Source organism: Rhynchophorus ferrugineus, unplaced genomic scaffold (assembly GCF_030347505.1).
Source record: "Rhynchophorus ferrugineus isolate W39M unplaced genomic scaffold, kcgeb_rfMv2 rfM8, whole genome shotgun sequence".
In the NCBI taxonomy this organism is placed as follows: domain Eukaryota; kingdom Metazoa; phylum Arthropoda; class Insecta; order Coleoptera; family Curculionidae; genus Rhynchophorus; species Rhynchophorus ferrugineus.
The window spans coordinates 3,821,484-3,839,109 of NW_027472587.1; the positions used below are offsets into that span (position 1 = coordinate 3,821,484).

Below are 17,626 nucleotides of genomic sequence, written 5' to 3' on the forward strand. Positions count from 1 at the left end.
GTGAAACTCAATGCATATTACAGTGACATAGACAACTTGGCAATATTAAAACCGTGGAAAATTATATTAAACAAATAGTTTATTAGTATTAATTTACTGGATTACAATAACAAATATCAAGCCACATGGCTCGGAAATGTAAACCATCATAAAGAATGCTAGAAGCTTCAACATTCGTATCAGCGAATATAGCGAGTTTGCAGCATCATACTGAACGTTATGTCGGTATTTGAAAATTTTTCGTACAATTACATCCACTAGTATATTGAAAAGGAATAGAGGAGACATTGGTGAACACCACCTCGGTGACAAAATGACTCAAACTGAAAGGTTGTTTGTTTCATATTAAAGGTTTGAGATTTAATTTATCTTTAACAAGCACGAATAAAATAATGACACGTAAATAAATGAATATACAATGAAGGTATTGGATAAATCTGTTTAAATAAAGCCATGAGCAGAATCGATCGGCAGTTTTACAGGTTTTTTCTCGCCCCTCATCTCGCGGCCCTATTCTGGAAACACTCGTAAATTTCTCCCACGCTCCGTAAAATGAACACTTCAAATAGCTGTCTGGGCTAAAAAGCAATCCGCCCTCCCAGACACAACCAGAAATTAATGTCCGTATAAAATTAGAATATTAAAATTATACGACGTCGCCGAAACATATTACGCTTCCGGAGTCTTTTCGCGGATACATTTTAAGGTGATATAATTTTAAGAGCTCCTCTTGCACTTGATGAATGGCCATAATTAGACGCCGTGCGGTATTCCTCGGTATATATTAAAACAAAGAGCCGCATTTGGACGTTTTTTCCTTCTTCTGTCGTCGAAGGCAAGCCTCCTTCGCGGCCTCATTAGCCGCGAGTAAATCTGCCGGGGGACGAATTAGATATTTCACTTTTCAACTATTTAAATGGGCGAATTAGCGTTTAATGAAAAGCGTCGGCACGAACTAGAATAATCTAATTATGAATATTACGGGCATACGTACACGTAATTAGTGAAAAATATGAGATGGTGGCATGATAATTATGCTTAGGAGAGCTTTTTGCGACGAAATATGTTTATCAAGATCGATAGTGAATGTTAATTTTCTAAAGGAACTGAATTTAATTTCAAAATGTAGGCAAAATGTGCAAACTGAAATGAAAAGCCGGCAAGTTACAGAGGATGTGTAGTTGTTAAAATGCTACAAGGAAGAAGAGACAAAGTAATTCAAGTTAAACTAAAAGAAATGGTGACTGAGAAGAAACAACTGAAAAGATGTAATCAAGTTCACGATAAAATGACTTATGCCTAAAGCATAAACCAAAACAATCAAAAAGGAAGAAAGGAGGAAGAAGTAATCATTAACGAATTGCTGTTAAAATTCCTAGCAAAGTTGGACACAGAGGAAAAATTGATCTGAAATAATTCAAAAATTAGAAAACAGTAGGCTTGTGGTCTCAATAATAAGAAGTGGCAAATAAAGATATTCGAATTTAAATTTGGAAAGTCAATGGAATGCAGCAACATCATGGTGATCTACATATCTACTATAACTACAAATAATTGATTTTTGTCTGATATCTGAAACTCACTTGACAAATGAATCCTTTATAAAATGTAGAGGATATAATTGATATCATACCATACATCCTACCAATACCACAATGTGGAAGTGCCATAATAATAAAAAAGAACTTTTGCCACTATCAAGAATCCGGAATTAGGTTAGCAGAGTATCAAGTAACAGCAGTAACTTTTAAATCAAGCAGATATAAGTTACATTAACTGCTATTTATTGCCCCCCAAGATTCAATCAGAAAAATGAGAGTTATCTGAATATCATAAATAACCTAAGTGAAAAATTTATTAGTGGTGATTTTAATGTTAAAAAATACAAGATCCGAATCTAGGATGATAACAACTAAAGGCATTGAACTTCATAAAGCAGCTGTTCAGCTGAGTTACATGTCAACTGGATAACTAACTTATTGACCAACTGATCCAAAGAGGTATATGGAAGTCGAAGAAAACTTTGACCTAAGTTCAGATCATACACCAGTGATTCTCTGACACTGAGTGAAAATATAATAAGAAGGGAACAAAATTCAACGTTAACAAACAAGGATAGAGATTGGGAAGGATTTAATAAACGAATTCAACTAAATGTACCCCTTAGGACTGTTGAACAATTAAATTCTGAAGCAGAAAAATTCATTATAGATGTCCAATAAACTACTTGGAGTAATACTTTAGAAATTAAGAATACAACTAAAGGAATTAACTATTCCAAAGAAATCAAGGAAATGGTAGCCGAAATACGAAAGCTATAAAAAATGGAAACAAAATAGAATGGAAATAAAAATATTTTAAGCAATATAACTCAAAGGTTGAAAAAATGAATACTGCAAATTAAAAACAAATCCATAAATAACTCTCTCAGAAATTTAACACATGAGAAAGAAACAGATTACTCGCCCTGGAAAGCCACCAAATACCCAAAACGGTCATGTCTACACAGTCAACCTGTAACAGACTTACATGGAGATTGGGCATGCAGCAATCAAGAAAAAGCTCAAGCATTTGCTGACAATCTAGAAGAACCCCTTAAACCAAATCGAACTGATATTGAGTACAATTTTCCGAACTTAGAATACGAAAATTAATAGTTCCACTAGCCAAGCCGAAAGAAATAAACTAAATTATCAAGGTTGACACTAATCCAATGAAAACACCAGATTATGACTTAATAACATGACAATTGCTGCCAAAACTACCAAGAAAAACAATTATAAATGTATATGTGCCAGACGTTTGGAAAATGGCTGAAATTATCCAGATTTCAAAATCTGGAAAATCACCAAATGAAATAAGAACCTATAGACCTATCTCACTGGTACCGGTAATATCTAAGGTATTTGAAAGCTCCTGTCGAAAAGGATAAAACCTATAATAGAGAGAAAAACCTGATACCTACACATCAGTTTGGGTTTGTTAACAAACATTCGACGAGTGATCAAGTGTATTGAATAGCAGATGCAAGAAGATAAGAGTTAAGCTCGAGGAAGCTTACTCTACCATAAAATAAAGTAAAGCAGGAAACCACAAAGAAGTGTATTTGGACCAATTCTTTACCTACTCTACATATGTGATATGCCACAAATGGCAAATATCACATTTGCTGATGACACTGCGATTCTTACTATCGGAGGAGATATTGATGAGGATAATTGGAGACAACAGCGAAGAAGCCACACGAGAATTACAACATTTACATCTCGGAATGAACCTTGATGCAAAACTTCGCTGGCAAGAAAATATAAATAACAGAAGGAAAAGAATTGGAGTTAAAATACAGGAAAAGGTGTTGTTTAATTGAAAGACATTCTCAGTATATAATAAAATGTTTTTACGAGGGTCACTATTTATATTTCGGGAATTGACAACACTGTTGTCATGTAAGTCCATCTGACATTTCCATCGTAAAGTCTGACATTTTTGACGATATACGTACTCGGAACATTTTGTCGCACGGACGCTATCTGTTTATTTTATATTTAGTTGAAAGTTTCGTCTCGACAAAAAAAGTAACTGAATCGTGAAAATTTTCGTGCGATGATTTTTACGACTTTCGACATGGATTATCACAACAAAAGTGCATCAATTAACTTAATTTGACTTTTGGCGATGAAGCTCCATCAAAAACCACCGTGTATCGCTGGTTTAGTGAACTCAATCGTGGTCGTAGATCGCTGTCCGACGAGTTTCGTGAAGGTCGTCCAAAATCGGCTGTTGTGTCAGGCATCCCTAAGCATTAACTCCACGAGCATATATACGATTTTACATGAACACTTAGCTGTGCGAATGTTATGTTCGCGTTGGATCACACACAATTTGACAATCGCTCAAAAAAAAAACTAGTATCAATTGGTGCAAAGAAATGTTTAAGAAATTCAATCGAGGTGTTTCAACAGACGTTTATAAAATCGTGACAGGTGGCGAATCATGGATATATTCGTATGAGCCCGAAAGTAAGCAGCAGTCTACTGTATGGGTGTACCAAGATGAACCAAATCCAACAGAAGTTGTCTGCACGAAGCACTTCAAAGAAAATGGTGGCCTGTTTCTTCGGGAAAACTGGTAATATTGCAACAGTGCCTGTAGAGGATCGCAGAACAGTAAATTCTGATTGGCACACAATCATTTGTTTGCCAGAAGTATTCGGTTAAAATGAGGAAAACCAACAAGAGACGCCGGATTGTTCTTCATCATGACAACGCGAGCTCTCACACATCGGCTCAAACAAGAGACTATTTGAGCACTCAAAACATTGAATTGATGAGCATCCGCCGTACAGCCCTGATTTGCCACCCAATGACTTCTTTTTGTTCCCATCTGTGAAGAATAAACTGCGTGGTCAGCGATTTTCATTTCATTCGTTTCATTTCATTTCAATTTTCATTTTCATTTCTTGCCCGAAGAAGCTATTGAAGCGTTCAAAAATCACGTTTTGAAGATACCTCATTCGGAATGGAATAAATGTTTTGAAAATTGGTTTAAGCGTATGCAAAAGTGTATCGATGATCGTGGCAAGTACTTTGAAAAACAATAAAAATATAATCACAGCTTAACTATTTGTATTTTCCTAATTCCGAAATATAAATAGCGACCCTCGTACCCATATGGCCATATGGAATACAATTATGGAAATGTTCGGCAAAAACTAATATAAATACAATATAATATAATATAATACAATATAAATACTACACAATACACTACATATACTATAGCATATTGTAGTATCAAAAATATCATTATTAAAATACATATGATAATGACAAAATAGATTAGAATCAAAAATTGTAAGAATATATAGAATTTTTTTTAGATATACGGCTAAACTAGTATAGGAAATAGGTAAAAACGTAAATGGATATGTCGATGTATATTTCTTCTTGTATACAGAGAAATATGTTACAACCGCAAAATTAAATATGGTTAGTTTTTAGGGATTTTCTCCTTAAAAGTGTTAAGCGTTAAATATAAGGACTCGTTTTCTGTTTTATCTTATATATAAAAATGAATCGCAAAATATGTTCCTAAGCGCATAACTCAACAACGCCTGGACCAATTTGGCCAAATCTTTTTTTAAAATGTTCGTTGAAGTTCAGGGATGGTTTTTACGGCGAGAAAAATTAGAATTATTGCTGGAAAAACCCTAAAAATAGCCCTTTTTGTTTGAATTTGTTTCGTGTATCAGTTGACAATTCATCTGTCATCTGTCAAAAGTCATCTGTAACAGACAACTTTTTTTTTTTAAATTTGATATGACTTGAACTCAAATCCTTTTAATCCGTACGAATTGTTTTATTTATTTAAAATTTTTTATTTGTTTAAAATTTAATTCAAATTTTAAATAAATAAAACAATTTGTACGGCTTAAAAGGATTTGAGTTCAAGTCATATCAAATTTAAAAAAAAAAGTTGTCTGTTACAGATGACTTTTGACAGATGACAGATGAATTGTCAAGTGATACACGAAACAAATTCGTATATCGTGTTTTGTGCAGAGTGTTTAGTTAGTTAGTGTTTGTTTAGTTCGTGATTAGTGAAAAAATAATTTATATTTGATTCGCGTGAAGCGCGAGCGCGACATTCAACTAATAATCGCGCAAGTTTGAATCCAGCTGCTTTCAGTTACGATGTGTCAATTGACTACAGTAACTACCAATGTGTTGTTATTGGTTCTATGAACTTGGTTTGCTCACACTGTAAGGCATTAAAATACAAAAACGAAGCCAATGGATTGTGTTGCGCAAATGGTAAAGTGAAATTGATACAATTGGATCCACCACCAGAACCATTGTACTCATTGGTTTCAGGAATAGGAACATATTCTATACACTTTTTGACACATATTCAACAATATAACAATTGCTTTCAAATGACTTCATTTGGGGCAACAAATGCAGTTCGGGAAAATTTTATGCCAACTTTCAAGGTATGTATTATAGCAGTTACTCATAATTATTTTAGCGAACAAAATTTTCTGTCACCAAAGTTAAGATGTGTTACTAATCTTCAATTTCTTAATCATTACGAAATATATCACTTAGTCATCATATTATATGGTGATTCAGTTTCAGTGACACTTTTATTATATTTTATATTTGATAGATATTAGTTAAAACTAAATATATACTTTTTAAGATCAAATATTATTTAAGTTTGATCATTGACAATCCATTAATTTATACCACACCATAATATTTTTTTTATTTACAGATACAAGGGCAAATATATCACAGAGCAGGTTCACTGTTACCAGTGTCAGATAGCGACAACAAATTCCTGCAAATTTATTTTATGGGCAATTCACCACAAGAAATTGATCTGCGTTGTGCACATAACAATTTAGTAAAAAGGTCTATTGTAGAACAATTACAAACTTTATTTCATCAACACAATCAATTGATTATATTGTTTAAAACTGCCCTGGATCTGATGCCATCCGATAATCACAAAATTGTAATCAGAGCTGATAAAACACCTGCAGGTCAACATACAAGACGTTTTAATGCACCAACTATTGATGAAGTTGCTATCGTTGTAGTTGGAGAAAACTTGGAATCCCGTGATATTGTTTTACATCGTCGGAATTTTCAATTACAACCTATAAAGGAAACACACCGCTCATATGATGCACTGCAATATCCCATTATATTTTGGCAAGGTGAAGATGGCTACGATTTATCAATAAAAATGATAAATCCCATTACAGGTAACTAAAATATTAGTTTAGCTATGGCGATAATATCTCAGTCACTATATTATGTATTTTAATTTTATATTTGAATGTTATTAAAACAAAATCTGTTTACAGGTTCTGAAACCAACAAAAAAGTCAGTTCAATGAACTATTATTCATACCGCCTAATGATTCGGGAAAATGCAGATAATCGCATATTGAAATGTCGGCGATTATATCACAAATATGTTGATGACATGTATGTTAAAATTGAAACGGAGAGATTCACATTCATCAGGTTGAATCAAACCAAACTCCGATCTGAAGAGTATATTCACCTTCGAGATGCGATTAATACTGATGGAAATGCACAGAATGTCGGTCGGATGACTATTCTTCCAGCAACATACATCGGAAGCCCTCGGCATATGCACGAATATGCTCAAGATTCCATGTCGTATGTTCGTCATTATGGTACAGCAGATTTGTTCATCACATTTACATGCAATCCGCAATGGATACAAATTAAGCAGGAGTTATTACCTGGGAAATCATCCATTGATCGTCATGATATTACAGCCAGAGTCTTTAGACAAAAGTTGAAATCTTTAATGAATTTCATCGTAAAACATAATGTGTTTGGTGAGACACGCTGCTGGATGTATTCTGTGGAGTGGCAGAAACGAGGATTGCCACATGCACACATTTTGATTTGGTTGGTTGAAAAGATAAGGCCAAATGAAGTTGATGCAGTGATATCAGCTGAAATCCCTAATGTACAAGTAGATCCTGGATTGCATGAGGTAGTTATCAAAAACATGATACATGGTCCCTGTGGAACTCTTAATCAAAATTCACCGTGTATGATGGATGGTAAATGTTCAAAACGATATCCACGGACATTAATATCGGAAACAATTACTGGTAATGACGGTTATCCATTGTATCGTCGCAGATCGACAGCAGACAATGGAAAATCAACAATTGTCAAATTAAATCAACAAGATATTGAAATAGATAATCGTTGGATTGTTCCATATTCACCCATTTTATCAAAGACATTCAAAGCACACATCAACGTTGAATCTTGCCATTCAGTGAAATCGATTAAATACATTTGCAAATATGTAAGCAAAGGGAGTGATATGGCTGTGATTGAAATTGGTGCAGAGAATTCTAATGATGAAGTTACCCAATACCAAATGGGCCGCTATGTCAGTAGTAATGAAGCAGTTTGGCGAATATTTTCTTTTCCTATTCATGAGAGACACCCTTCTGTTGTTCACTTAGCTGTGCATTTAGAAAATGGACAAAGAGTGTATTTTACAGCACAGAACGCAGTACAAAGAGCTGCTCAGCCACCATCTACTACATTAACCAGTTTTTTTGAGACATGCCAAAACGATGATTTCGCACAAACATTGCTATATTCTGAAATGCCAAAATATTATACCTGGAATCAATCCTCAAGGAGATTTATACGACGGAAACAAGGAAAACCAGTTCCAGGATATACAGATGTATATTCCACCGATGCGATTGGCCGGATTTATTCAGTACATCCAAGCAATGATGAATGTTTTTATTTACGACTGCTATTAGTCAATCTACGTGGCCCAACATCATTCCAACAGTTACGAACTGTTGATGGTGAATTGTGTGGATCCTACAGAAGAAGCCTGTCAACGTTTGCAATTGCTTGAAAATGACGCTCATTGGGATCAAACTCTCAATGATGCTGTAATATCATCACACACTCATCAAATACGAACATTGTTTTCTATAATCATATCTACATGCTTCCCATCAAACCCAATTGATTTGTGGATGAAGTACAAAGATTATATGTGTGATGATATTTTGTATCAAATACGGAATAGAATGGGAAATCCAAATATACAAATCAGTGAAGAAATTTACAATGAAGCATTGATTTCAATTGAGGACATGTGCTTGATAATGTCAAACAAACTATTAATTCAATTAGGCCTGACCGCGCCCAATCGTCCAATGCATGACGCTTTTAACCAAGAGTTGCATCGAGAAAGACTGTATGATCTCAACGCTTTGAAAGAATAAATTCAAACAAATCTTCCACTGTTAAATGAACAACAGACGTATGTATTTGAAACTCTTATGAAAGTAACAAATGATGAAACTGGAGGGATTTATTTCTTAGATGCACCTGGTGGTACAGGAAAAACTTTTTTTATTTCATTAATATTAGCAACAATTCGCTCACAAAATAAAATTGCACTTGCACTCGCTTCGTCGGGAATCGCAGCAACTTTGCTTGAAGGTGGTCGAACAGCCCATTCAGCACTAAAATTGCCATTAAATATGCAAAGCAATGAAACTCCAACCTGCAACGTTTCGAAGAACTCTGCAATGGCAAAGGTTTTGCAGCAATGTAAATTGATTGTTTGGGATGAATGCACGATGGCACATAAAAAATCTTTGGAGGCTTTAGACAGAACCTTAAAAGATCTACGTAGCAATAATAACCGATTTGGTGGTGCAATGATTTTATTAGCAGGAGATTTTCGTCAAACATTGCCAGTGATTCCACGATCAACGCCAGCTGATGAACTCAATGCATGTCTAAAGTCCTCCAATTTGTGGAAACATGTTAAAGTACTTCATTTAAGCAAGAATATGCGTGTCGAGTTGCAAAATGACCAATCTGGAAACATATTCTCTAAACAACTCATTGACATTGGTAATGGCAAATTTCCTATAGACATGTTGACGGCTTGCTTTTGCTATGACTATAAAGAAGTCCCAGGGGCAATCATTAAGTGTTTGTGGTATTAATCTAGAAAACCCATGTTTCTCACATGGTCAATTGTATGTTGCCTGTTCCCGTGTTGGAAAACCATCAGATTTGTTTATCTATGCGCCAGGTAATCAAACAAAAAACATCGTATACCACAAAGCAATATAATGATAATAATAATAATAATTATGATTCACATGATTAACAATAAAGCGATTACTTACTTTTCAATCCTTATATATGTTTTATTTAATTATTTTTTATTCACAACGCCCTATCACCAGGGTGATGGTTCTGTTCAGGAGAATTTTTTAAAATACGTAGGCACAAAAACTGCCACATTACAAATCTTTTTGACAGGACGAAGTCTGTCGGGTCAGCTAGTTTATAATAGTTTCATAGTTTAAAAGAAGACAAAAGTAAAAAATATTAATATGCTTCATCATTGAAATAATCTGATATATTTGATGCCTAAAAAATACGTCTCCTCGTCATAAATTTCTCTATCATATTATCAAATATTAATCGTTAGGTTTAGTTCGCTATGAATGTTAAACTAGTTACTCATAAATATTAGGGGTATCACTAAATATTTCATGACGACCTCTTTAATTATTCATTTGTATAGTTGGGTAAATAACGAAGCAATCAGTCAATCAGTAATATATATATATATATATATATATATATATATATATATATATATATATATATATATATATATATATATATATATATATAGATTTTTATCAGTTAATTTTTATCAATGAAAGGAGAACAGCTTTTAAGGGGAAACCCGAGGGGTAAATAGAAGGTGGGGTCCAACGTGTATATATTAAATTTTTCTGACACCACTCTATCGACAAGTCGAAATCTGGCACTTTTGCCGGGTTTAAGTATGGATCTGTTTATGCTTCAAAAGGGCAATGACGTAATTATGACGTAAATGATATGTTTTAAATATACATCCGTTCGAGATTATCAGATATGAATTAACGCCTAACAAGCGTTGACTGATTAAAATATTTAAATATTTATATGATTGTTACAGTAATAATTTATTAGCCTAATATTTTAACAACATTTATTCTATATATAATGTAGTAATTTCAAATTCTCTTCCGTAAAAGTTAACCTAAATAAGTTAATTTTGCGGCACACTGTGCTTAATATTTTATTATTAAAAATGTTATTATTATTATAGTTAAAAATTGGCAATATTCTTTGTTTCGAAGAAATCATATCGTAGAATCTTATTTTATAATAATCACATCCTGAATTATTAATTTAATTCTGTTATATGATTGTAAATAGTAACCACTGACATATTTATAAAATTTTCTTAAACAATTAAGAAGTTTTACATTATATATGTATAGCTCAAATTTCTGTTATAATTAAAAACAAATTATGTAATATAAATTATTAGAAAACATTTTAATTTTCATCATTTAGGAAAAAGGGAGGAAAAAAACATAATAACTATGAATTATAGGCACTTAATTTTTGTCTCCAAAAATATGATTGCAATGCGCTGAAAGAATTAGTTGTCAAAAAGAATGTATCGACAAACTTATTTGGTGTAAAAAAAACAATTTAACAGGGATTCGGCAGAATTAATTGTTAGAATATATATTAATATTAATATATAATATAAAATATGATATATTTAGTAATAAAATATGATAGTACAGTTGGTCGATGGTATAAATAATATATTTTGCGCATTACGTAAGTAATGTAAATTAATCGTTGGTCGTTCACTAGTTGTGAATATATCTAGTAGAAGAAAACAACAGACACGTTATATGGGCATGTTTTTTTTTTCAACTGTGACATAAGTGAGAGACAGATCTACCAATTCCATCTCGTGCTAATTTTGAAAGAGAAAAGGAAAATTATAATTATTAAAATCAGCAAGCGGCCATGTAAAATTAATTTAGTGTTACTTTGCATTTAGAAAGGACCGAAATAATCGTTTCAATTATTCGTATCGAATTTGTGTCATATTTAGAAAACATAAACGACAATATAATATAATAAAATATAAATAATGTAATAACATTTTAATTAAATATTAAATTAATTTTATTAAATACTTTTATTAAAGTTCAAAAAATCAACGAAATAAATTTTAACATTAAAAAGGTTTTAACAAACATCCTAAATGTATACAAATCTAAAATCAGAAAGAGAATTTTCCTAATACTTACCAAAATTACATAACAAAAAGTCCTCATCTAACAATTTTTTTTCTCTTAAATATTGATATTATATCTAACTGAACTTCATATGAATTTATACAAATCTAATAATAACTATATTAATAATGTATTACTATTATTTTTCAGTTATAAGTATTTTCCTATTAACCAGTCAAAAACTTTTTAATAAATAATCCTTCTTATTTACCATAATACAAACAACACATAAAACTATATTTATAGTATATCCAAAGTTGCTGTGAACATCCGTCATCAATATATTTAATGTGCCTGCCGCAATTTTGTAAATTCGTTTTAGAATCACACTATATTTTCCTACTCATTTTATTCTAGTTAAAAAGAGATGCAATGCTGTCTGATATGTTCGGACACGTAAACGAAAGAGGTTATAAATCGGCAAACGGTATTTCACTGCTTTGCTTGTTTCGATATGTTTCAAATCGCTGCTTAGTATTACTCTGATTAAAAATGCCGATGCCAGACAGAACAGATTGCCTCTCTTAATTAGTTACTTCGAACAGGAACGAGATAATGGAGGCCGCCGTAAAATTCGTTAAAATTGTAAGCATTTTTACCGTGAAATATTAATTTGCTGCGGTTTTTATTGAAAATATTTTAGCGTGTTGCAGCTGCACTGAATATTAATATGGACATGGTTAGTGAAATATCTCAAAAAATGAAAAACATAATTTTAGTTTCACCGAAAAGAAACAGTTCTCATACAAAGCGGGTGACGAAACAAGATCAGCTTGATGTTAGTACTATCAGAGATCAAATATATGAAATGTGAAAATAGTGAATAGTTTTTTCAATAAAAATATAAATTAATAAAATTATTTCAGAGAAAACTATTGGCCTGGAAAGTATCGAAGAAGTCTAACAGAACTTCTAGACACTGTTTTTAAAATAATACAATTTTTTAAAGCATATAATAAAATCAAAAAACGTATTATTTCAATTTGCTATTTTGTCCCAACGGTCACTCAAGGCAAGATGATAATAAAATTGGTGTTAAAACAACTAAGGTTGATGGAAAAAGGAAATCGTTGGAATAACAATTGATTAGGTTTTATTAGTGATAACATTTATTAAAAATTCGGTGCATATATATATTGTGCTTCATGTTGGAAACAGGAAAGGTTAATAGCACCTCCGGTTTGGATGTCGTCGATCAGACACATGGAAGAAGAAATCGAGAAATGATGGAATCATGAACAAACGTTCGATTGGAAATGAACAGCTTAGTTATTAATTTAAGTGAAAGGGTGATGAAAGTGGAAACAACCAAAGATGTATATATAATTAATATACGATAATTATAGGAAATCTTATTCTAGAGTGTCAAAGGTTTATGTCGTTCGTAATATACATGAGTATTTAGATAAAGTGCGCGAGGAGAGAAAAAATACCAACTGTTTTGCACATATGGCAAATGCATTACCGAAAATTCAGTGATTAATTTTACCAAGAATGGTGTACAGAGATAGTAGCAGAGTAATGACAAGGAAACACACCATCGAAGGACACAAGAACTAAACATAAAAAGGTAAATATGATCTCTAATGAAAGTAAAATACATTACTTGAATATACAATTCTTAATTAGGTAGATTAGGCCTCCAGAGGATAGTACCACAATAAAAACGCGACTATAACTGTACATCATGGGTAGTGTGGAAAAGCGTTAAATGTAAATATAATAAAACTAAAGCCTTAATTATTGTGGCTGTGTAATTAATTAAGGTCTAAATTATTCGATAAAATATGCATCAGACGCACTAGAATGTTAAAATAAACTATGTATATTTGATAATCATGGTGGAAAGAAGTTTAATGAAAATATATTAGAACAACTCTAACCTGTAATTTATTGTAGCTGTATAATTAACTGAAGTTAAAATTATTCGATAATATATGCATTACGTGTGGCTACATAATGTTAAAATAAACTATATATGTTTGATAGCATTTTTGTATCACTATTTTATTTAAACTACTTTTGTTATATGTAAAAGCCAAACTGGAATAAAACTCAGAGTTGACACGGCAACATTGTAACGTTTTGACGTCAAAAATTTAGATGACGTATGTTCGCACCAACTTTGGATAGTCTGTAGCAAACACATAGCAAAACATGAACGCCGATTACTAGTAAGTATACTACTACTAATGACAAGTTAAATATTATAATGAACCAGTCATGAATGCATATAGTAACGAATGACACATTCAAACGTTTTCAGTCGATAGTCGATTTCATTCTTTTTTTTCATTTGTATATGAAAATATCGGCAGTACCGTTACTGCTTCAATGGATTCAACCAGCCCCCGCTTCTTTTACTTGAAACAAAATAATTTAAATGAATTAAAACTGCTGGATGTTGGTGTCCTATCAATGATATTTTAGAAGAACTTAATTTTGTTATATTATTGTACAATGTACGCAACATGAGACTCAATATTCACAATTATGAATATTATAACTTTATAGTTGACTGACTCACACTAGTTATCGAAGTTAAAAATGTTTTTGTCTATTGAAAGACTTCTCAATGACAAAAACAACAAGAGAGATCGTAAATTTAAAATAGACGTCGCCTCGTAAAAGTTATGAAAGAGGCCAATTTTAGCTTTCTCAAGAATGCTTAATGAATGCGCCCGCAAATATTTTACTTCCCTAAAGGATTTCCTCGCACTGAAAAGAGACAGAGCAACGGGATACCATCAAAAATAACGAACAAGTTTGGCGAAACTATCAGATCAAACAAACATATCCAGAAAGCCCTTTCGTGTAAAGTATAATGCCAATTTAAAACTAAAACTTCTTAAATTTTGTTTGGGTCACTTATTTCGTTTGCATTCCAGGAGACGTACATCGTATATGTGGCGTTAAAAGTTAGTTAATATTCTAAGTCTCACTGAAAACTTTCAACTAGAGATAATTTTATACGCTAGTTATCCTTTAAATTTGCATAAATAAAACGGAAAAAATTAACTGATTTTCTAATTAGCATAACAACTCTAACCCAAGGCGCATATATAACTCCATCTCCGATCATTCCTAAGCGTATAAAAGAAGAAGAAGAGCAGAGGTCCTAATCTACAAGTAACCTAAATTCTATATATTAATCGGCTTATCGAAAATATTGCGTATCTCTTTAATTCTAATACGGTAGATTATTCGCCGTTTCCGTGTACGTAAATCGACTAGGACGTAAGAGTAAGGCAGTATATAAGATTGGTTTGTTATTCAATTTATTGTTTTTTAGTATATATTTTAGGTGAAAAATATGTACAAGAGATATATATTAGTACAAAAATGATGTTAATATAAATTTGTTCTCATTTCTTGATCTGCATGGAACAATCAAATATGTTAATACAATTAGTTCTCCTGTCGATATTGGAGAACTTCCTGGATAGCTCTCGTAGCAAGCATAGCGTAGTTTATTTGTTTGCATTGTTTGCATCAGGGATTCACAGACTGACTCCAATTTTTCTTGATTACTCACCAGTAACCGATCAGGGTTCAGTTCAGACGTGCCACCATAGACTACCCAAGCCTAGTCACCAAGTAACACGGCTGCCAGCCTTTTTATCACTTGTATTTTCAAATTTTTATATTACTTCAATAAATCAAATCACCTCAAGCAAACATCACTGTTTCATTTTGTTTTACCTCCACTCACCGAGCCATATAATTAACCCTAAAGTGATGAACCCGACGTGATCTTTTGCAAAATTGGGTTTGTACTCGTGAATGGTGTATGCAACATGCAACATGGCGTTATCTGTTTCTTTTTTGGATACAAAATAAAATAAAATAATATTCAATAATATTTTTAATACGATTTTTTTTCGATTTTTTCTTTCGTTCCTTTTAACTACATTTGTTCCTCATTAAATTTTATTTTAGTACTGAGACAATGAGCATTAAATTTAATTTGATTATTTCTATTTATTTCCATTTTCAATTTTTTGTTAAAATGTTTTTCCAAATTTTATTTTTATTAAATTAAAATATCATACTGAACTGATAATGATTTCATGAAAGGTGTAAAAGTATGTTAATTTACCTAACTCTCTCAACAATTATGTTCGCTTTATGGACTATTATATGTATTGTTTAATGCAAATAAATGCTAATTAGTAAAACAACTGTAAATATATTACAATAATATATCTAATACGTGGTATTGCTATTTACCTTTTGAGCCTTGACAATACCAAGTGTTGTTAGTATTCATCTTAGATTTCCAATTGGAACTCTCAAATAACTAATTTAATCGTGACTGCAATTGGCTCAGGGATCTAAATCGTGAAGATCATCCAAAATTAGGTGTTATACCAGAAACCATTAATGCTGTACACGAAATGATATTTCAAAATTGTCATGTGACTTGCTGCGAGATCGAGTAATCTTTGGGTTTTAGTTTGACAAGCATCAACAAGTTGTCTACCGTCTTCCTTATGTCTGACCTCAACTTCCATCTGAAGTACCATCGGAGTCATCCATCTGTCCTGGACCGTCTTATCCCTAAGAAGTCCACTCGTACTTCTCATATAATTGGTGATATTCTTTCCTGGAATTGGGTTATTGGATGGAGGGTAAGGAGGAAATTCTTTGAAGGATTGTGTTCTGATGTAAGATAAAGCGTTGAGTATCACGAATAGTTCAGCGGTCAATACTGAACCCTGTTAAGGCAGTTTAAAATGGAATGTCCGATTGTCTACCACAAGTGCTTGGTAGTGCTCGCTGTGAGAGTGAGCTCGCCCCTCCTTATCCACCATCTCAATATTCTCCCTTGGACCTTCACTACCCCCTTCATGAACACATCTTTATGTTAATTTTATAAAAGATAACATTGTCGTTACCTTATTCGGTACAAGTTCTGTAAACTTCCCCACTCTTAGCCTGGCCGCAAGCACATATATACAGGTGGCTCTAACTCTCGCAGCGAGCACTACCAAGCACTTGTGGTAGACAACCGGACATTCCATTTCAAACTGCCTTAACAGGGTTCAGTATTGACCGCTGAACTATTCGCGATACTCAACGCTTTATCTTATATCACAACACAATCCTTCAAAGAATTGCTAATACTTACCGACTCCCGAAATACTCTCGAATGTTTCCTGAAACATAAATTCCACCATCCCCTGATGACCGACTAACTGGCAATCATCCGTAGCCTCTATCCGAATGGGATCAGGACACTGTTAGTTAACTGTGGATCCCTTTCCACGTTAGTATACCGGGAAATCCCCTCCCCATCACAAATATTTGTATCCATACTGACCTTATCCCATTCGTTTCTTGTTTCACAAAGAACTAGGTACAACGTCGTTAGATCCAGGAGGCCAACCACAACAGGCTTTTTGAGGTTAAAGCTGACCTTTTCTCCCCTCTTTGCGTTCCTTCCCTTCGCTACCATACCATGCCGAATCGGCTTAGGCTGGATTATTGTCTGTTCTCGCAATGTCACTTGCTGACTTCGAGCCCGCTTGCTCACTGTGAGTTTTGTCACCATGCCCCTATTTCAGTCTACCACATACTGAACGACTGTCCACTGGTCTCCCGGATTATATTAGAGCTATGTATGGTCTGCAACATTTTAGAAATGCATTAAGAGGAGAAAATACAGACAGACTTCTCGAATTTCTACGAGAAATCGATTTTCTCCATAGAATCTAGCCTATACTAGTAAGTTAAGTATTACTAATCAGAAAACCATTACCACTTCGGTATGGGTGCTAATGTGTGTTGTGTGGATAGAACCTCCACTTTGTTATGGTTGTATTTGTAGTCTTGTATTTGAGTTCTATATATATTCGAACTTTTGTATATGACGACAAAAAAATATTGCATGAATATTTAGATATAGAA

At 33.0% G+C, this 17,626-nt stretch overlaps 2 protein-coding genes across 3 annotated transcripts in view; one reads left to right on the top strand and one right to left on the bottom strand.

The window, feature by feature from the left end:
• LOC143200523 (uncharacterized) overlaps nt 1-17,626 on the bottom strand; it is a 601,550-nt gene that overhangs the window by 410,878 nt on the left and 173,046 nt on the right. The window lies entirely within an intron of this gene.
• On the top strand, nt 5,508-14,344 carry LOC143201027 (uncharacterized). Its single transcript, XM_076411874.1, has 4 exons — nt 5,508-5,992; nt 6,277-6,772; nt 6,875-6,998; nt 14,284-14,344. The coding sequence occupies exons 1-4, from the start codon at nt 5,741-5,743 to the stop codon at nt 14,342-14,344; spliced, it is 933 nt and encodes a 310-aa protein (XP_076267989.1). The 5' UTR covers nt 5,508-5,740.